General features: G+C 29.6%; 1 protein-coding gene across 4 annotated transcripts in view; it reads left to right on the forward strand.

Moving 5' to 3' along the window:
• Positions 1 to 22344, forward strand: part of LOC108914801 (facilitated trehalose transporter Tret1-like) — a 39355-nt gene that overhangs the window by 13790 nt on the left and 3221 nt on the right. For 2 of the 4 annotated variants that reach the window (XM_018720692.1, XM_018720691.1), the window contains exon 2: positions 17479 to 17556. In XM_018720692.1, the coding sequence (XP_018576208.1) occupies positions 17493 to 17556 (64 nt within the window). In that variant the 5' untranslated portion in view covers positions 17479 to 17492. Of the gene's footprint in view, positions 1 to 12300; positions 12449 to 17387; positions 17557 to 22344 lie in introns of those variants that run through there. The other 2 variants (XM_018720693.1, XM_018720690.2) reach the window with 2 other exon arrangements.

A 22344-nucleotide genomic window follows, 5' to 3' on the forward strand; every position in this document is an offset into this window, starting at 1 on the left:
CGGCTACGCCCTGTTAAGACGGTCAAAACGACCGTACTGCCCCAAATATTCGGCAAACAAAAAGTTTGCGGGCAAGGTAGTTAAAACAACTACGATATGGCTAGCTAGACTTTCCATTTAAGCGGAGTGAAAACCACTCTCTACATGTCGCATGGAATACGGGCAAAAAAACAAAGCGGCTACGCCCTACTAAGACGGTTAAAACGACCGTATATTCTGCAAACAAATGTTCGCGTTCAAAACAATTAAAAACAACTACAATATGACCAGCTAGACAATCCACTTAAGGTGGAATTTGCATTTCAATTAGTCTAAAAACTCTGCTCTGCGTCTACCATAGTATACGAGCTAGTATTATCAAGTCAAGGGCGGCTAACAGAAAAATTTTAATGAAATACCTTCTCATCTTCTGAAATGGATAATTAATATAATATTTCCCTTACGTGTGATTTATCTTGGATTCATGGAAATTCTTTTCTTTGGATAAATGCACTACACAAGGCACAATGATACACAAAACAAATAGGACCTGCACGTGCGGCACAAATAAATGAACTGGCTGGCTATCAATAAGTAGTAACGGACTGTTACGAAACACTTTTTTCCTTTAAACCTGTGTGCGCGTCATGTATAAGTGAGACCTACCAACATGAATCATAGAAGAACGGAGATGCGAAAAATAATAATGGATTCACATTATCTTTCCATGAAGAGACTAAAACATTAAGAAAATGATGATACATAGTTGTCATCAAATGAACATTAATTATTTCTACCTTTTTATTTGTACTGTAGTTGCAATCAGCTACATCGAAATAGCCCTTTTGAAGCCCTGTTAAATACATTTGTAGCTGCCATCTGCACCTAAAGCTTCTGGGTCGGTTTTCCCTTTTTCCACATAATTTTTAAAAGTCGTGGTACATTTAATTTTAATAATAGATACTGTCTTCACAGATTCTATCAGGCGATTCTGCTATCGTGGGATAGTTTTTGCAAAGCATTATACCACATTTTTTTATTTTTTTTCCCCAAACTGGTACTTACAGTTTTCCTCACTTCATCCTCCAACATACTATCGCGCTTTATGGCCGATGCGTCTGAGATTTTTCCTCCCATTATTATCGTGATCAGAGTTGCATCATTGGTTTTGCACCGACTAAATTTAAACGCCTGTGAGGCCGTCACTATGCCATATCTTAACTTATGCCAAAAACAGCTTGGTCTCGTCTCTTCTTCAACTTTCATGTCAATTTCACCAGTCAATACGAGTTTTTTCAAAAATGTGTCGTAGGACTGTTCTTTGTATTTCAGCACCAATTATACCAACCACCATTACACCAATATGCATGGATAAACTTTTGATCACAAACATAGTCTTTTTGATATTTTATTAACTCGCAGTTGCTGAGCTTTATTTTCTTTCCTTCTTTTAGAAACTTTTCGACTACCAAACGTTTCCTGATTATGGTTTTGGTAACACAAAACTAAGCAACTGATAGTTGGGAAACACAAAATATTTAAACGAAGATAAATACTGCGGATATTGTCGAAGTGCAAATGACATAAAATGATATTTACATAGATGTGACGTAATTCGCTCTGATTGGTGTTCAACCTATCATGGCGGTTAGCTGTATTTTATAGTTTTATTTTATCAAAAATATTATCAATCTCTTTCATAATGTAAAAATAAATACGTTTTTTTATAATCCATGAATCATATTTCATTAGATAAATACATAATTTTAGTGATTCTAGGTTACTGTCATCATGCCTACTAAACGACACTTATTTTGGAAACGTTGAATTAAAAAAAAAGATTAAAAAAATGGAAGAATAATTGGTTTATCTTTTGCATTTGATAATTTATGTTTATAATGTTTTATTAAAAAAAAATTGTAATAATTTTATTCGCAAAATATATAAATAATGAATACATATATGTACCTAGACCCTTTATTAAATTTTTAGAAAACATTATTTTGAATAAAACAATTATGAAATTACTATAGGATCCTTGCTTTTTTAAAAATTAGGTTAAAAAGAAAAATAAAAATCTAAAATTCCCAAATAATGTTAAAAGCTGGAGTAATCATTAATATCTATATTTTTCTATTTAGCATGCAAAAGAGAGAGATTTGAAGAATCGAGTGATAAATTCTCTTTCATAATATTTGCCTAACGCCTTGTATATGTATTTCATATGATAATTATTATTTATTCTAATAATAACACGCAACGGGCGTGACGACAGTATAACAGGACTTTGATAAAAACACGAAATGGTAGTATGTTGAATTTTGTATTGGCATGTATAAGTAATGAAATTAGGTATAAAAAATTGTGTGGGATCGAGGGGCAATATACGAGAAACAATTGTTAAGAAATGCAAACAGTGAAGAGTAGTTCAATGACAATGATTTTAAATTATCAAGCAGGCAGACAGCAGAAACAAAAATAGTGATCTGCTTATAAATATTAAAGAGGACTACATTGACATAAATTAAAAATTTCGTTTAGTTTCAATCATCAGTCTCCTAAAATCCGGTTGTCTAATAACCACACCTTTTCTGTTTATTCCGAGAAATAATTCGTAATATATTTTTTACGAGTACTAACAAAAAAGCATGTCAAAAAAGCAATCAGGCATGAGTGTTCCACATTTGTGCATAAGAAATTTTGCAAAGTATATATAGTTGTTTCTAAGAACTGCGAATTAAGAAAGTATCGATCTATTGTAGAAATAACGCTGAACATATATGTAAGTTTTATAACTTTTAACATTTTTAAAGTAGTTGAGTCAGAGACATAATTTTTTAATAGAAAAATATCTTTATTAACGTTAATAAAGATAGTAGGAACTTTGAAAACTATTTAATGAGTGTAAGACATACGAATAATGAAAACTATTTCCTCTACTGGATAAATTTTATGAAAGAATCATTTTAATCATATAGTGCAGTGTTACAAATATCGAATACTAGAGTTGGTGCACGTTCACATACATAAAAATCGTACATTCCACAACATGTAAATGTGAATGGATAAATTGAGTCCATTAAAAACATACTGTTAATTTTCATTTCAACACCATATTGCGTCATTAACCTATACGTTATTAAGTTTATTCATTGTATTGCAGCATAAATTAGAATTATATATTAGTCGCTTACCTATTGTTGTTAGAATTCAAATCAACAGTGTGTTGCAAAAGTATGTTTTACTGCTTTGAAATATTTTAATTGAAAGAACAATTTTCTCATGCAAACGATCAAACCATCAAGGTTTTAGGTACTGAAATTTACGAAAATACCAACTTTTTTATATGTAACTCCACATGTAAATATTCTTATAACATATACTTACTTAGTCGTACATATAAAATTGTTTACTTTTATTTATAAGTATGTGAAAATAATTATTAAAATGTGGGGTTAGGATAACAGCAAAAGCATGTTTTATAAACGCTTTTTTTAAAGTTATTATTTTATTTGAGTAAATTTAAATAGTAACAATGAATAAACAGAACACCAAGGATTTTATTTTTGTGCTTACTTTTGTTCTACACGCTTTATTTTTCAAGATTTCAGTACCTAAAAACGCCAGAAGAAATTTGGCTATTTCTCTGCCAGGGATATGGTCATCTTAAATATGTTCTTATTTGTTATTATATTGTATTTTAATTGTGCTATGACATTGAAATATGGCATATTTATTCAGTTTTTTTATGAAACTATTAACATGTAAATTAATCACAATTAAGTACTTTTTACAAAACTCTCGATAAAACAGGAAAGGTACATTTTGCGATGTTTACTTCGCCCTTTCACAAATAAGAAGTGGATCTTATTTGTGGAAGGGCGAAATGGGCGGTGACTATTAGACGCCTTCATTATAGCCATCTTTCTCTATCGGACGGATTTCTATGACTTTCTTTATCGCTCTCACGTAACGGCCGATGAACCATGGGGACTTTCCGACTCTGTATATCATCCATTGTTATCTTTATTTCTTCTCAAAGCTCCACAAACACCAATTATTGAAATGACTTGAAAAGTTGTCCAAAATTAGTTAAATCGATCGATTTATATTAATTTGAATTACCTTTTCTAGCAGAAATCTATTATCAGGTGGTTCTTGTACAAATCTCTCAATTTTCTCTTTCATTAAAATTCTGGACTTTTTCGGACGGTATCCAACTGATTTACTTTTAAAATGCCTATCGTATTAGTTTTGGAAATTTTCCGATACTTACATTTTTTTTTTGGCATTTAGTGTACTTTTAGCATGGAGTATACTGACCATAACGTCGAATTTTATTATTGTTCGAAATATGACAGTAATTCGGACACTTTTTGAATTTTCTTCAAACTACACCACCCTTTGAATTCGTGTAGGCAATCTCGTACTGTCTCGACGATTTTTTGAAGATTGATTATTGTGAACCAGCATTTTGTGCCGCTTCTAATACTTCCCTTGCTCGTCTTCACTTTCCGAGCTCATTTTGAATTAAACACTCTTAGAATATGGATTACAATACCTATACAAGTCTGTCACTATTATTTCAAACGACAAATTTTTATTGTTTATTAGGTTGCTATTGATAGTTAGTAGATCAGGGCGGATCTGTTTTGAGATGGATGTGAGAGGGGCAAGCAATTTTTTTCTGGATTACCTTCAGTACAAATCACATAAAAAATGTAGATCCCTAGATCTGGGCGAGGTCAGGAACATTTTCAAAATTGAAAAATACCTATTTTATCCGAGTTTTTTTTACTTATATCTTGGAACCTATGCATTTTGGAAGAATATTGTAGAGGAAAAAATTTTAGAATTGAATTTTACACAAAATATTGAAAGTTAAAATTTTTTACATTTGTTGCCGTTCTTGCAAAATAACAGTAATTGATGAAAAAAGGCAAAAAATCAAGTTGTTTGGACAATTTTTTTAAAATGTTTTAATTGTTCCGAGGGCACTCTAATTTTGGTAAAAATAGTTTTCGCAAAATAATTTTTTGAAAAAAATTTCGAATTTTCAAAATTTTGCACAGCCTCAAATAAAGAATCTTGAAAACCTTTCAAATGGTTTTTGAAAAATTTAAATCGGTGAATTAGGACGGCCACAATAAATTTTTAAAGTTGTCTTTTTTTAATTTTTAAATTTGCAATTTTTTCTTTCAAAAATTATAATTTTAAAGTAAAAAACATTTTTGCCTTTTTGTCATCAATTATTGCTATTTTACTTCGGTAATAAATTTACAATCGGTTATAAATTTAAACATTTTTAACTTGCAGTATATTGTGCAAAATTCAATTCTAAAACTTGTTTCCTCTTCAATATTCTTCCAAAATGCATAGGTTCCAAGATATAAGTAAAAAACTCAGATAAAATAGGTATGTTTTTAAATTTTTTAAATATTTTTGCAATTTTGAAAATGTTCCAGACCTCGCCCAGATCTACGGATCTACACTTTTATTATGTGAGTTGTACTGAAGATATTAAGCTTTATAACTTCCATTCTTGAACGCAAAATTTTGAGTTCTATACAAAAATATACTATTTTTGCACGGTACCTACATACAGCATGCGTAGATAACGTTCTTCTTCACGAATGATAGTAGAAAGAGAAATATATTGAAAAATCAGATATGTGTCCTTGCAGCAATGTTTACTTTGGATATTATTCTACTAACTCTCAGGGAACTTATTATTTTTTTAAATTATCAAGGTACTACAGCTTAGTATAAATTAGTCAAGGAAATTCGTTTAATTTTTAATATTTATAAGGAAATAGTTCATTCAGTAAATGTATTTAAAACCATAACGACACATGTTACCCATGAAATAGTATATAGAAAAGTGTAATTAGTAAGGCGGTAAGGTTAAGTACATACTCGTATTATCTTGATCGAATGGTGATTAGTTAATATCAACCTGCATCGATTACTTATTAACATACCTAGGTACTAAACTTTTCTTTGCTCACAGGATTTTAGTAATGCTCGGTAATAACTAATGAACAATCGACAAGGCAATTTCAATTAGCTTAAGGTTAAGTTCGTGATATTGGCAAAGCTATGAAAAAATGTAAATAAGCAAAACGAGTAATTTATAGCAGCACAATTCAGTTACTGTAGGTATCATTTTCTCATAGAGATGGCAGAAAGTAGGCCATAACGTTAGTTTCGTATTGAAATATGTATACATATTTTATGTAATGGATAGATAATTAAAATATCTTCTAAGGTTCCTTCGAAACTTTCAGTTGCCTAAAAAAATATGAACTTTCTGAAATTCAATAAATTTTGGGCTAAGTTAATTGGTTTAATAAATAGCATGTTAAAATTATTTATAATTTTTTATCAAGATTAGAGAATGTACACTCGACGCAAGATAAATGTTTCCAATCTGAATCGTATTTTGTTTGAAATATGTCGGCTTAACCGCTTGTCTATATAGGGCGTTCCCATTAAACTCGTGTTGCAATATTTTACCGTCACATCTAATATTTTACGAGTTTTGTACAAAAATGCTTTCCTGGTAGATTGGCATTTTTAAAATGGGACTAATCGGCAAACTCTTATAGCAGACCCCGTATGCATTTTTTATTATCGTATTTCTATTAAAAGAGTTCCATTTACATTACAATAGATCCTAGTTAATAAATCTTGCGAAACGTATACTACCTACTTACGAATAGTTAGATTGAATGGATTTAAGAAAATTAAAAATTTTTATTTTTTTTTTTAATTTTGAAAACCCTGCAGCTCGGAAACGGCGGCCTTAAGAGCCTACGTGTGTGTAACAAAATTTACTTAATTTTAGCCACAAAATTGGCCTCTGTTTTTTTTTCTGTGCGCCATTAATGAACAGTGTATAGGTGCCCGCAATGAAATCAGTTGAAGTTTCTTATAAAAGTTGTAAAGCATACAATTCTACATAAAAATGGCCTCTCGATTTTTTTCTTGTACTATTAAAATTAACAGAATTAGGGAGGCTGGAAGTTAAGGGAATATTTCAGAAATTTAGAAAATCATAAGCAGAAAAATGAATGAATTTTGTAATTTTTTTTTTCAATCTACTCTAAAAAATGTAACTTTTCTTTTCAGAGAAATAGATATAATTTTTTATTTTTAATAAGAAAGTTATAACAATTTAAAAATTTTTAATCGTTAATTTTAATGATGTAACAAAAATAAAATAATTTTTTTCTACACTATTCGATTGATTATTTAAAATAATGAAAAGTTGCCTTCGAATTTTTTTTTACGTTTGTTTTTTAGACAGATACAAATTTATTTACCTTTTTATATTTTGAATTTTATTTAGCTCCTACGACACTGTCAGGACAAAGATAAAAAATCACGTTCGCTTTGTCGCACTCATGGTACCGAAGTTGTGAACAACTGGTATGCTTATGACAAAGATAGATTATTTCGTTCGCTATTGTCAATGCGCGTGAGTCAGTAAATGTGTGTTTCTTTAAATTATTGTATGCTCAATATCCATTGTTAATCTCAAAAAAGTAAATACATGTTAATAAGGACTAATATTTTTTCTTTTAGCCTAAAACGGATATAAACGGATGCAAACTAACCCTTATGTTCACCCCCAAAAATAATATTTCCGTGATAACTCTGGTTCTAATCAATATTTTGGAATGGAACAAATTGGAAATTACTTCTTTAAAAAAAACATTTATGGGCTTATGTAATGTTGAATGAATAGTATGACGATATTCCACCAAATAGAGATACGCTCTGGGAACGTATACAAAATTTTTGGAACGCTATAGACGTGAATTATATACGACGCATTTTTACATCTATGCCAAACAGATTACAAGCCGTTATTTATTCGGATTATTTATGATGTCAAAATAAGTAAATAAGTTCATAACATTATGGGCCCGGAAATGCTTCCTTTCTGACAGATGTAAAATTAAAAAAAAATCCTGTTTTTCTAAATATTTCGAAAACGATTTAAGATATTACACTGAGCTTTGGTGTAATTAAATCGTTTTTGAGATATTTAGAAAAAACCAGATTTTAAATCTCTTTCGACATCTATCTCAGAAAGGAAACATTTCCGGACCCATAATGTCATGAACTTATTTATTTATTTTCACTTGCAGAACACGTCCTTAAAATATTTCCCTTTACTCCCGAAACTGTATGTTATAATAAAACTAGTTTACAATATTTTTTTATTTTGTTCCCTTCATGACCTACCTACCTACTTTCTGCAGAATATGACACAAATTCTTATTTCAAAATATTAATTTTCTCAGGGATAAGAAAAATAATGTGGCAAGACAAAATAATTTCAAAACCTGTATACTCTTCTCTTTTTATAATGCATATCAATTACCTACTTCAGGCCTGCAATTTTTTGTTGTGTCGTCACACACGTGCCTACACAAAAAAAATATGACACGCCCCTAATTATTGATGCCTCCCAAAATTCCTGTTAATAGTCCACCGGCTCGCCCCTTTAAAAGTAGTATGCCTTTTAAGTTGGAAACCTTTATCTTGCATCGAGTGTACATGTGTGTGTATCATAAATACTATTTATTTCACAAAATGTATTTTACATGGTGATTCATTTAACTTAATCAACCCAAATATTTCAGGAAAAACTGTTTCAGGCAAAAGTTTTCTGTTTGATTGAATATGCTTTAAAATCTGTCTGAATTTAGTTGTGTTATAGCCTAAGATAGTTTTAAATTTCTTTTTGATCTTTTATGGAGATATTTGATTTTGTAATAAATTACCTTGGGCAAATTTTATTTTCAACGTGCGATCGATGTGTGAAATTTATGGCTGAAAATGCTCTCTCGTGTGTAAATTTATCTAAAACGGTTCAATCTCGAAGATTAAACAAGAGTAACTTTTTTCTTTAACACTATTGACGACTTTTTTTCAAAAAAATTATAAAAGTGGTGTAAACATAAACGAGATAGGGATAAAGTACTATTCCTTAAGACTCATGTGGAATTTGAATAATACTTTGTGAATTAATTAGTTTAAGTCTAAGTCCTAAGTTTAAGTTTAAAATATGAATGAGATATCTCATAAATCTTTAAAAAAATCTCAAAAATATGATAGCCACCATTTACCTCTCTTATTCGTTTTTGAAAAAAAGTCTATACAAAAAAATACTCTTACTTTTGTTTGCCTTGAAATTATCGAGAGATAATGTAGTGTAATATACAAAGTTGTCCAAAGGCACCGGGCGTTACGTTTTTTTGTGAATTTGGAAGCAAAAATGCTCGGACACGTCGATTTTGGTTTTGAGGGGGACACATTTTGAGCACATTGCATTTTGAGCAGCCATGATCAGGGACGAAAGGGGGAAGAATGTACATAAATTTCACACACCGACCTAACTGTATTGGCATTTAAATCACAACGTTTTTGGTTAAGGCAATTTACAAATGATCGATTGTGGTTGTATTGACTCCTAACAAGTAATACGTAGGTGTATTTTTCACGGGCACCAAAACTATAGGGCTTAGGTTTCTACAGCCGTTTTCGCAGTAACTATCCAAGTAAAATCCAACAAATAGGGTATCATTGGAAAGAACATTTTTTGCCCTTTGAAATGATGTATCATTCGACCCCACTTTCCATTTGAAATTATATGGGTGTGATTCCCCCAGCTAGAGGCATGAAGGGGCGGGTTGAAAAATGTGCTTAAAATGTGACCCCGGTGCATATTTTTCGTTGGACCACTCTATATAAACAATTAAGTTTTATTTGATAACTAGCGTATGTGTGTAGATATAAGTAAGTACATATACCGGGTAGGAAAGTACCGATGGTCTATCTGAAGTTACGTGAGAGCGATAAAGTAAGCCATAGAAATCCATGCGATAGAGAAGGATGGCTATAATGAAGGCGTCTCATAGTCTCCGCCCGTTTCGCCCTTCCACAAATAAGAACCACTTCTTCAACTTTTATTAAGCATGTTCTATATCTAAAATTGTTAGTTTTTAATATATAGCAACATTTCTGAAAAGACTTATTTTTTATTATTTTATAGAATACCAACTAATAAATATTAACTAATAAAATTGTAACTCAAAATGGAATGATAAATTATGAACTGACAAGTTGACACAATGTGATGAAGTTTTTTCCAAAGCCAATTCGTGCGACCGAAAGTAATAAAAATTAGGTTTCTCCAGAAATGTTGCTATAACTTAAAAACTAACAACTGATATGTGAATAAAATAGAACAATAAAATACAGAATGTTCCATTTGAAAAATTTTAGAAAAGTTTGAACTTTCTAAAAATGATCGTATTATAAAAAATGCCCTGAATAAAATATCGATATTAGCTAAAATAGGAATCTTTGCCTAATATTTGCCTATAACTCTGTCAAATATTTTTGCTCCAAATGTCAGTAGTTGAAAATTGATACAACTTCTTCGAGGTCATGTTTTTTCCAAAATTTGAAGAATTTTCTACATAACTTGGCAACATCGCACTACAATATTAAACTGTTTGTATTGTCCTATATACAGTTTTCTCAGAAATCATATGTTTAAAAATATACAGGGGTTCCATTTAAAAAATGCAATATTTGACGTGTCCCAGTTTTACTCATCGTCCTGTATATTTCAAATTAATTTTGTCCTTTAGGTTTTTTGATTCTGTACAACTTTTATATTAACTTTTTTTCTGTAGAAATGAATAACAAGGGAGTTATTTTACTTTCTCACACTAATGACCCACCCTGTATAATTTAATGGCTTGTTATTAAAATTGCAATAATTTCCGTTGGCTTCTCTATCAACAATCTTTATTATTAAAATTGAAAATAAAAATAACTGATGCTCAAAAAGACAGAGTTTAGTTTACTGATAGTAAATTCGTGTACTTACCAAAATTCATATTCGTAGTGGTTTCAGAGGAATGCAAAAATACAAGGTCTGTTAAGAAACTAGTCGAACTTTATTTTTTTGAACCTTATTATTAATTTTATACATTATTGGTCCTTGTCTCCTTCAAAGTACTCCCCTTCCCTATTCACACACTTTTCCTAGCGGTATTTTCATTTCGTGAAGCAGTCCTGGATAGCATCAGTTGAAATGGTTTTTAAAGTCTGTAACGAATTTACTTTGATGTCATCAATAGTCTGAAAACGGCGTCCTTTTAGCATTGATTTTAATTTCGGAAATAAATAAAAATCACGAGGATCCGGGTCTGGCGAGTAAGAAGGGTGAGGGAGGACAGCAATATGATTTTTGGCACAAAACTGACGAATTGACAAAGCTGAGTGTGGAGGCGCATTGTAATGGTGCAAGAACTATGAGTTGTCTCGCCACAACTCTTGTCTCTTTCAGTGGATTCTTCACGTAACCGTTGTAAAACGTCTTGATAGTACACATGGTTCACTATTTCGCCTTCAGGTATGAATTAAAAATATACAACACGATATTAAATTCGGAAAAAAGGGAACATTACTTTGTCATTGGATCGAGACTGACGTGCTTTATTGGGCGTGGAGATCACATGACAATCCATTGTGATGATTGTTTGTCTCAATATCGTAGCCGTAAACTCAGTTTTCGTCTCCCGTTGTGATCCTTTGAATGAATGTTTCATCGTCATTGGATTGTTCAATGATTGCCGACAAAAATCCACACATCGTGAAAACCATTCGTAATATTGCGTAGGACCCAGAGCATCATCTCCTTAAGCTTTCAAAAGTTGAAACGTTTCCATGAAAGTTTTCCCCAGCTTAAGGAAAATTTTGTTTAAAAAATCGTCATTAACTATAAACACGTTGTACTCAAATAATAATGTCACGAAAACTAAATGACATTTCAGCAATCCAAGAACACGTGTTTATAGAGGAGGTTATGCGCAACGCAATGCTGCCAACCGCATGTCACTAAATGTCTCCATTAGCGCGTAATTCAAAGAGCTCGGTTATTTTTTTAATAGACCTCGTATATTCTCAGAAGCCAGTTTTGAACTGCCTCTTTGAACATTTTCCGTTTTACATTAAGACGATATTTTCCCCAATATTCTATTATGTGGTTGTAATTCACTCCCAGATAAAATTAATCTTTAAATAATATTATGACTTGGCAAAAATTTCTGGGTTATCAAACGAACCATGTACCATGAGTAAAACCAATAATTAAAGTATTTATTTATTTCTTTCTCAGCGAACTGATATTGCAGATATATCTGACATACTGACATAATTTATTTTTCCACTCGATTTGTTTACTTACATGTAATTTAACAATAAGTGATATCAGTCTGTCTAGAAAATTGAATATTTAACGACAAACCTTGATTGAAGTTACTGCTTAAGTCTTAAGTATATGCTGATAATTCCAGTGATAGAAAATAACTATAGTTAATAAAAATTAATAATAATATTGGGAATAAAGAACGTTTTTGGCTCACCATACAGCAACTGAAAGGTATCTAACATTTTATTAACTTTTTAAAAATTAGATTTAACCTTGTCTTTAAAAATATATTTACTTACACAATGTCAATGACAATTGTATATGCAAAAATATATTTGCCTAAATTTTCATATAAATTAAATTTTTTTATCAAGAAAGCAATGGACTATTGCATTCCATCACGTTTCTTTGTAATGAACACTGTAACGCTCCGCCTTTATATTTTTGGGGAGTTATTATTATTGTGGTATTTATATACAGGGTGGCCCAATAGTGCGACAAAGTTCAATAACTGTCTTATTATAAAGATTTGAAAAGAAATATTTTATGGGAGTAATGCACTTAAAAAAGTTCACATTTTAAAAATATTTTGAATTATACATGAGTTTGGCATGAAATAATTGTTTACTGTTGGTGTTTAATTGTCAGTGGTAAAACTTGTTCTTTTAAAATTTTGTTAAAATCTACTTTTAATCATTAAATTTAGCATTTTTCTGTTGTTTGACTAACTTACTAACTTATTATTTTGAAAAAAAATATACATAAGAATAATTATTATTCTTCCCGACCTGACAACTTTTTAGGGTATTTGTGATTTTCTATGGTTTTTATTAATTTCTTCTTAATCAAGTTAGCATCGGACAAAAACTTCAGCTTCACAATTTCAATTTTGTTACTGTTGGCGGATAAAGGATAAATTACAAGTTTTGTTATTTGCTGGCAAATATGACCTACTAGCCTAATAAAAAGTAAAATTTGCAGAATTAAAGGGGTTTTGTTAGAAAAGTGCCAATATTTCCGAAAATAGTTATTTTAGGGTAGGGTATTATTTAGAAAAGTTGAAGGTAATTAACGTATTAATCCAAAAATTAAATAATATATCGGGTGTTTCATTTAAAAAAACCGAGAAAATGTCCTTCGAAATTCGCTAAACTGGGGTTTATGTTTAGAACACCCTGTACAAAATTATAAAGATTTTGCTATTTTGTTGTTTGTCCACATATTTGGTCCGCATGACTACAAAATATTTTTCTTAATTACTGGTAGTACCTGCACAGTGGATAGATTTACAGAACCGTATCCCACTGAAAATTATTTTATTTTTTCAAATAACTTGGCATCGCAGCATCGAATACAAAAAACAAAGACATCGCTGGAAAGAGAATTTTCTGTGGAATACAAATTTGTAAAAATATACAGAATATATAGAATATATAGAATATAAATAGAACTATTTAAGAAAAACCACCTTAAAGATGCTCCGCCCTAATGCATCACCCTGTATAATTCAAAATATTTTTAAAATGTGAACTTTTTTAAGTACATCACTCCCATAAAATATTTATTTTCAAACCTTTATAATAAGGAAGATATTGAACTTTGTCACACTATTGGGCCACACTGTAGGTATTTATATCTACAGTACATTTCGCGTGCGAACAAATTCGCATAGTGACCCCTTTTTCCCGCTTATCATTTAGACTAAACATCCACTGGACCATAAGTTTAACTCACAATATTAGTTGAGTCTGCTTTTCTATTTCATTACATATACAGGACGTCCCCACAACTACACTAACTTAATTTAAGCAAACCTTGGTTTATTGCAACACATATAATTTTTTAAAATATTGATCTGGATCATAATTATTTATACCTATTAATTATTATTAGTATTACTGTAGTACCCAAGAAAAAATATTTGTCTAAAACATCAGTCATGACCTTTTTGGCCATACTTTTCTTGCTGTTAGAAACAAATTCATTAAATTTTAGACCAAGTGATGCCGAAAAAGTAATAAGAGGTTTTTCTACAAAAAAAGATATCTCTGAAAATGATGCTCCATTTATTTATGTAATAGAAAAATTAAATTTGTTGGTAAAAATTAGTCATTAAAGTAGATGTTTCTTAGATATTATCATGCAAAAGAAACAAAGTTAGTCGAATATCACAGTTTCAAGCAATGACTCCGTATGCTTCTGCAAATTAATGAGTAGCTATTTTTCTACATTGATATGATTTGATAGTTAATAACATAGAACAATCAGAGTATTATGAGCCCTAAGTAAAAAATTAACTTTGTATAATTTTCGGATAAAAAATATTATGGTCATATGTAATTAAATGAACGAAATAAGTAAATGAAGAAAAATCACATAATAAAATACGAATTTCCAATGTATTTACTTATTTTTTTTTGTAAAATTGTAACATTGGTTGCTGTGGGAAAATAATTAATAATTACTTTCATTTTAGAAATAATAGTACAGTGCGATTGTGTCAATTGTTTATAGGTTAATTTATATCAATATACATTTATCAGTAGCAGAAAAAATATTGTGTACAACTGTTTTGTAAATGACCTTTTTTATTTATGGTTTAGTAATTATGGTAGTACCTATGGAACCATTACCCGTGAATTATTTGCTACTCTCTGGGCCCATTGAACTATATTCGCAGCATCTGATAAACATCTAAGATCATTCGTCAATAGAACCATCAGACAAATACAGATTTCAAAATTATTAGTTCTCATTAGAATGTTGTAGGTGAGACGAATAAGGGTGAGATATGTCGTATATACGATGTGTCTCATATTAAATGTTCAATGCCAAACTGGCAGAGAGCGACCTGTTTTCATAGGCCTATATATTAGCATGTCTCAACCATATTCAACCTAGACATCAGTTCAAATTCCTATATTCCTAGAAACGTAGATTCACGTAACTAGACTCTTCGTCAGTCGTTTCACCTATGTCATATTGTAATATGTCAGGGGGTTTTGCTGACGAATGATTTTACCTCCCTACAGAGCCTATCCCGAGAAGGGCTGGTCCAAGATTTCTGGCTAAGGCTAAGAAAGTGCATTGTAAGTCGTATACAAGCACATAGGCCGCGACATAACAATACGAAAAACGATAGCACTTTAAATTATGAAGTTATTTAATGTTCATATATTGTTTCCTTTGTTTTTTTGTCACATATTTATTGTTCTAAATATTTTCAATAAATTTGAAAACCATTCCTATGCTAAATGTTTATTACCCATTGGATAAAAAAATTGTTCGAGAATTGCATAACTTTATGAAACACAAAAGGTAAAAGGAAAAACTTATCTAACTTTAAGTTAAAAGGCACCTACCAATATCTTAAGTGTTGTTAAAGATATTTATTCAAATTTCGTAAAGATGGGGATACTAAAATTAGAATACAGTATTAAATCTTAGATAAGAAATGGTTAATATATTATTTAAGAAAGTCCACCCCTATTTTAATTTTAGAATCAGACGCCTATGTTAAAATCAAATTTAGTGTTATGAGAACAATAGCTTTACAGGTAATTATTTCGTGCTAAATAATTTTCAGATGGTATGGTAAAAATTACAACTAAAATAATTGATAGTGGAAAAGACAAGGGATAGTTAATCACTCTAGATCTATTACATGTTCATTTATTATGTACATGGCGTCTTCTATAAACATGCCAACTTTACAAATTTCAAACGCCATTTTCTTTGGTATTTCAGATAGATGATATTTAATGACCTCTCTCTTGTATATATTTGTATTTTCCATCTTTAATATTTATTTCAATATTCTGTTGTTATCTTCAATAACTCTGGAGATATTTCAGGATTTTTATTAAAATTACTGAAAAGGCATTATCCTCCTCTGTTAAACTTGGTTTTATAATTGTCCATGACCTACATAATGTCATTAAAGTTAGATTTAGTTTCATAACCTGGCCTAGTCTAGTTATTTGAATAATTAAATTGGTAATTCAGAGAAAAGGAACAATTTATTAATGAGACGAAACGTAATAAAAAACATTAATTAAAAATAAATTTAACATAATTGAGTCAATTCACTTTATTGTTCAAAATGTCGATCTTTTGTTTCATTCCAGGCTGTAAATAGTTTTTAAAGACATGCATTCCACGACAAACTGTAGTTAAGAATGGAAACGGCTTGCAACGCTTATCATCTAAACGATAAATATTTTAAATTTTTTATAATTGTTATTTAGAATTGTATCTATTAATACATTTTTAATTTTTTAATATATTTCAAATTTAAAATTTTTTTGTTCTATTTCTCCGAATTACTAATCCATTGATATTTATATAAACATATTTAATGCCTTTTCAGCAGTTACTATAAACAAATATGAAATATCTAAAAAAATCATTATTGGAACACCTTAAAAAATATTATAAAGAGATGTACAAAATGAGATCATTAAATGTATGGTTTGAAATTTGTTAAGTTGGCATATCCGTAGAAAACACTATAAATAAAATAATGAATATCTTACAGATCTCGAATTGGCCAACCATTGCTTTCCATACTGTTAAATATGTTGATTCGAATAATTACCATTTGAAAATTATTACAAATTTTAACAGATCATGCTTTTCGCAAAATTTAAGGAATTTTCTAAATAATTTAGCAACGTCGCTATGAAATGTAGAACTACTTACCCTACCAGAGACAAAATTTTACAGCAAATTTAAATATATAAACTTCCTTTCACAAAAGTTAATTCCCTTCACACACCCCTCTATATGTTTGATTTTTGTATCTGTAATTTTATTTTAATATGCAATATCTTTTATTCCTTTCAACTTTTACCTGAATATTTTTCTTGTATCTCTAGTAATAACAGAGCTATTGCACTTTGCCACACTAATGAACCACCATGTATGTCCTTGATATTATCCTGGGACAATGTACGTATAATATTGTTAAGGATAAGTTAAATATTAACTTAAGTTACCGTAAACCTGGCGTTTGCAGTAATCAATAGAGAGTATATGATATGTTTTTAAAGCACTATCAACACATCAGATACAAGATAAAAGATGCGTGGAAGAATAAGTTCAGCTTCGTACCCCCGCAAACCTGCACCGTATATATAAAATCACGTTTGCATTTTAATCCACTTGTCGCGATAAAATAAAACAGCTAGTTTGGGTCTCATGTAGTTTTTAAGTTGTGCGAGCATAAAGAGCAACATTAATAATCATGAATTCTGATCCAGATATCCAAACTCCGATGTTGGACAATTTGCCCTCGCTGACCACGCAGAAATTTAAGCAATACGTTGCGACGATTTCAGGTTAGTAGCCTTATTTAGTCCACCCACATAAATACACAAAATCTGCAGCATTTCGAAACAGACTGAATCGAAAGGTTAATTACATTTCAAAACAGTCGACATTAAAAAAAATCAATAGTTAACAAGTGTTACAACAGTGTCAGATTCCCACGTTTTTTAAGCTGAATGCTATTTAAGAAATATTTTTTATTCAAATATTTTTTTATGGAAAACTGATCTAAAGGTACATTTTTGTTGAAAAATACATAAATTTACACTGTTCTTATTTAATATTTCATAAATTTAACAACAATTGTATTGTGCATTCGGTTTGTTAAAATATTTAGGTTTTATTCACTTTTAAATTATAATTTTTCAAAATTTTTACAAAAAAAGGAATTTTGATTTTTTTTTATTCGAATGAAATTGTCTTCACTGATGAGTACTTTCTTTATTTAATTAGACATTTGTCTTTATTAATTATATCATTAAACTTTTGTGTCGATGTCAGGAGTAATAATAGCTTATGAAATATGTTGTTATTTTAGTAAAGGTAAGAAAAGAATGATACATTTCAAATTAGAGTGAATATGGTTGTAACATTATATTAATTAATTGAGCCATTAAAGGATTAGTTGAATGTAGTTTATTAATTTATTATCAGTATTATACTCATATAATTTGAAAACATTGTTCACAATAATACCAATTTTCAAGAGATGAATTTTTTAATTAATTGCATTTGCAAATACTTTAATTAATTATATACTGGTGTAACGTAAAGGTTGGGAATAAATTAAACGGTGGATTTTTTGGTTTAAAAAATAAATTTTTCTCATATGAAGTTATGATCTACGGGACTACGGGTTTTATTTTCCAAGCTACAGGGCGCTAAAAAGTTTCCAAAAATTTAACTTTCGAACATTATAATATAATGGAAAGAAATTTTAGCATTTGCTTAATTTGATAACCCCCTAGTAACAGAAACAAGATTGACTTTGTAAGTTACTCAGTGACGTGCGTACAGATTGTACCATAATCTTTTTCGAACAAAATTGTGGTACGCCACTGGTAAACATTTTTTTTAATATTTTTTTATTCTATAATCTAATCTACTTTTTATTTTAAACAAAATTACCCTCTTGCGTTTTATTTCTAGCTCTTGTAATTTTTCCGTAAATACAATTTGTAAATACTTTTTCCCACTGCTAACATTGGAAAATAAAAATAGCAAAAACGTTATGAAGTATGCTTTGACTCAGCCACGGAACATAGTCAAATAGGCATTGAACAAAGACTTAAGAGATATTCAAAAACTAAATTTTTAGAAATTTTTTAGCGCCCTGTAGCTTTGAAAAGAAGACCCGTAGAGCATAACTTTATATGACAAATATTTATTTTTTTAAATAAAAAATCCACCGTTTAATTTATTCCCAACCTTTACGTTACACCCTGTATATTATATATTAAAGTAACAGGCGTTTATTTTAATTTGTGCACAATTCTCAACATTAAATAATTTAGAATTGATAGTTCCTTAAAAAAATTTAATTGTATATTTTATTAAAAGAGAAATATTAGTAAATACTTTGTTATAGTATTAACAATTTTTCCTTATCTTTGCTGTAATTTTTCTAATTATTTCTATTGCATTTTTCAAACAGGAAAATTGTTGAACTTAACTGATTTTGAAATAAGTATTAATGTAAGCAAGGATATTTCAACTTACTTGAAAGTCAGTCATACAGCATTCCATAACTTGTTTAAAAATTTCAATGTATCAGATTTTTTATCCTTCTAAATTACTTAAATAATTAATTAATAGTGTGGGTGAGATATAACTGACTGTACATTATATCTCACCCACACTTAAAATATGCAGGGGCTAGACATCTAAACAACTAGATTATTTATCGGTTATCTCACCTATGATGACAATTAATAAGTTCGAAACAAGTCTATATCTTGTGATTCAATTGATAAATAATCTTAGCTATTTACCAGATATTGCAGGTGTAGTTCAATGCTGGATGGGGCTGTAGTCCGCGGAGTAGTTACTTCCTCAGTAAAATTAAAAACTTATGGACCTTTAGAGACATAATTTTTATTTAATTGTTTTCTAATAACTTCGTCTCTTTTTACAATATTTACTATTAAGATCAATTCTGTTAAAAAATCAATGACTACTAGGATATAGGTCTTTGAATGTAGTACTGCGAAGCTACATTCGCAGGGCTATATCTCAGTAAATAAAATTTTCCAAAATCTCCCATTAAAAGAAATATAGCAAAAAAAACAACAAATGACTGTTTAATGTGTTCTTAACAATATTTATATTTTGGTAAAAAACATAAATTCTGTCTTACACAAAACTGCGTTATATTAAGTTTCACTGAAATATAAAACAATGTAAGTATAAAAAAATAAATAAAAAATTGTACTAAGATAATTGATCGAAATGGTTTCACCTACAAAATTGCTTTAAAAAATTTTCAGGCACATCAATTAGCACTATGAGTTGAACAATTTTTAACAGAAAAAAATAGATACAGGGTGTCCCAACTAGGAGATATGATGTCATACATTATATGCTTTAATAGCAGCACAATTTTTTTCGATTTTTTTTAATACGTCTAAAGTTATACATTAAATTGGTAATTTGGAAGGAATCAATAAAAAATTGTATTACATAAGTGTGACAAGACTAAAACCATAAATTAATTGAATAACGCACATTTTTTATAATTACAAAATTTAGTGATGTAACGAATGCCGGTTTTTAAGCATTCGCGAATGCGAACATCTGTTGTTGACATTCGCGAATGCGAATACGAATATTCAGTTTTTAAATCTAGCGCCGTTTATCTATGATTCAAAATATGCCGCGAACATAATATTTCCGGTGACAGCGGCGCTAGAGGCTAAAGAAATTAGCGTTGTTAAGTTGGTAGAACGATATTTTTATATGATTGGAATTTGTTTTCTAATCTCTAAAGAAAGGTGATTAATTAACATCAAATATAAAGGTTGATTATATAAAGATATAATTGTTTTAAGTAAGTTTTGTAATTAAAAAGAAAAGAAATGAATACTTTTTTGTTTAATTTACCTAATATTGTTTTCCACATTCTGTATTTTTCTTTTACGTTCATATTCGCAAATTATTCAAAGATATTTGCGAATGCGAATGCGAATATCATAAATCAAACGAATATTCGCGAATGCGAATGCGAATGCGGATATTCGTTACATCACTATTACAAATATACCAAAAAAAAATAATAACTTGTATCTTGGGAACAACTAGGAATATATAGGGAGTTTCATAATAGTATGTCTTAATGCAGGGGGGTGAATCTGCGCATGATTTTATTTTTTATTCATGGTAACGAAGCCTTTACGGACATATGTTTATATGATCTTTTTTACTTAAAATCATGCGCAGATTAACCCTGTACAACATACTATTATGACACCCTGTATATTTGAAATTTGGTGGTGATGCATTCAAAAAAATAAACAAAAACTGGGGTTTACTTTTAAAAAAATTCCGATGACGTGATATTTTCGTGTTTAGACACGTTTTTGTTTTGATAAAGAAATGCACAATGTATAAAACCCACCGACTTATCTGAACATTTTTCTCATTAATTTTGTATTTGCTAAACTGGATTTATTCCAAGTTAGTGACTCGCACTGCTTAATAGAACACAACTTATTGTTCTATTCCTGAGGTCAAAATATGACTTTTCATTCAAATATACTTTGAAAATATCTTAAAATCAAATTAAATTTTGGCAATATTCCGAAAAAACTATTTTTGCGGTCAAATTGATAATTTTAGTAATTAATATTTATGGTAAGAACTAAATACTAATATTTATTTTGTGTTTATTGTGCACATTGAGGAAGGTAGTTATATCTTGCTGATGAAATGTGGCTTAAACTTTTTAGTAAAGTTCCGTCATTTATGTTGTAATTAAAAGATAATGGGTCTGCTTCTACCACAGTTGATGACTGATTTGAAACTATCAGAGATATTTGACCAATTGATTCGTGACTTTAGACTCGCTGAAAATACGCTGTGACAATTTAAATGGCGGAGTACAACAAACCTAATAGTTAAAAATTTTAAAATTATTGTAGAATTGTGCTTAATTGCTTTTTGGAATAGAATTTTGTGAAATTTGACAACTTTCAAAAGACTACACAAAATAATAAAATAATAAGTGTAAGGATAATAAAAATGCAACTAACAACAACTAAATAATTGACCCTGGAAGATTTATATTTAAGTACTAAACTTTGTTTTGATGGTTATCAAAATTAATCAATTTAAATCTTTTTATGATCCAGTGATAGTAAACATCACGAAACATGTATTTACACTCTATTTATTTTAAGCTTAACATAGAGCATATTAATCTCTACACAATTAGTGTAGTCTTTTCAGGTATTTACTTATTAGGTAAGCAAAAATAAATGTGAATTTAATTTAAAAAGGTGGAAAAACACGAATTACCAAACAAGAATTAACCAAAATTAGTTGATAACAACCATATATTTTTGGCCATCAACTCTGATGCTATATTATTGACATTAATTCTTATTGTTATTCTCTTTTAATATGTTCACCTCCTTAAGACGTTAGTTATGGATTGAATTTACTTTAAAAACAATTCTTTACACGTGCATTAATAATAGTTTCTCCTTTTTGAATGATGAAGGGGACTATTAACCTTATTCAAATTTAAATAGATTTATAGTCAACATTATTAGGCAACCAACCATTCGAAGCAGAGATTATAA

The sequence above is a fragment of the Anoplophora glabripennis genome, unplaced genomic scaffold (assembly GCF_000390285.2).
Source record: "Anoplophora glabripennis isolate ALB-LARVAE unplaced genomic scaffold, Agla_2.0 scaffold935, whole genome shotgun sequence".
Lineage (NCBI taxonomy): Eukaryota > Metazoa > Arthropoda > Insecta > Coleoptera > Cerambycidae > Anoplophora > Anoplophora glabripennis.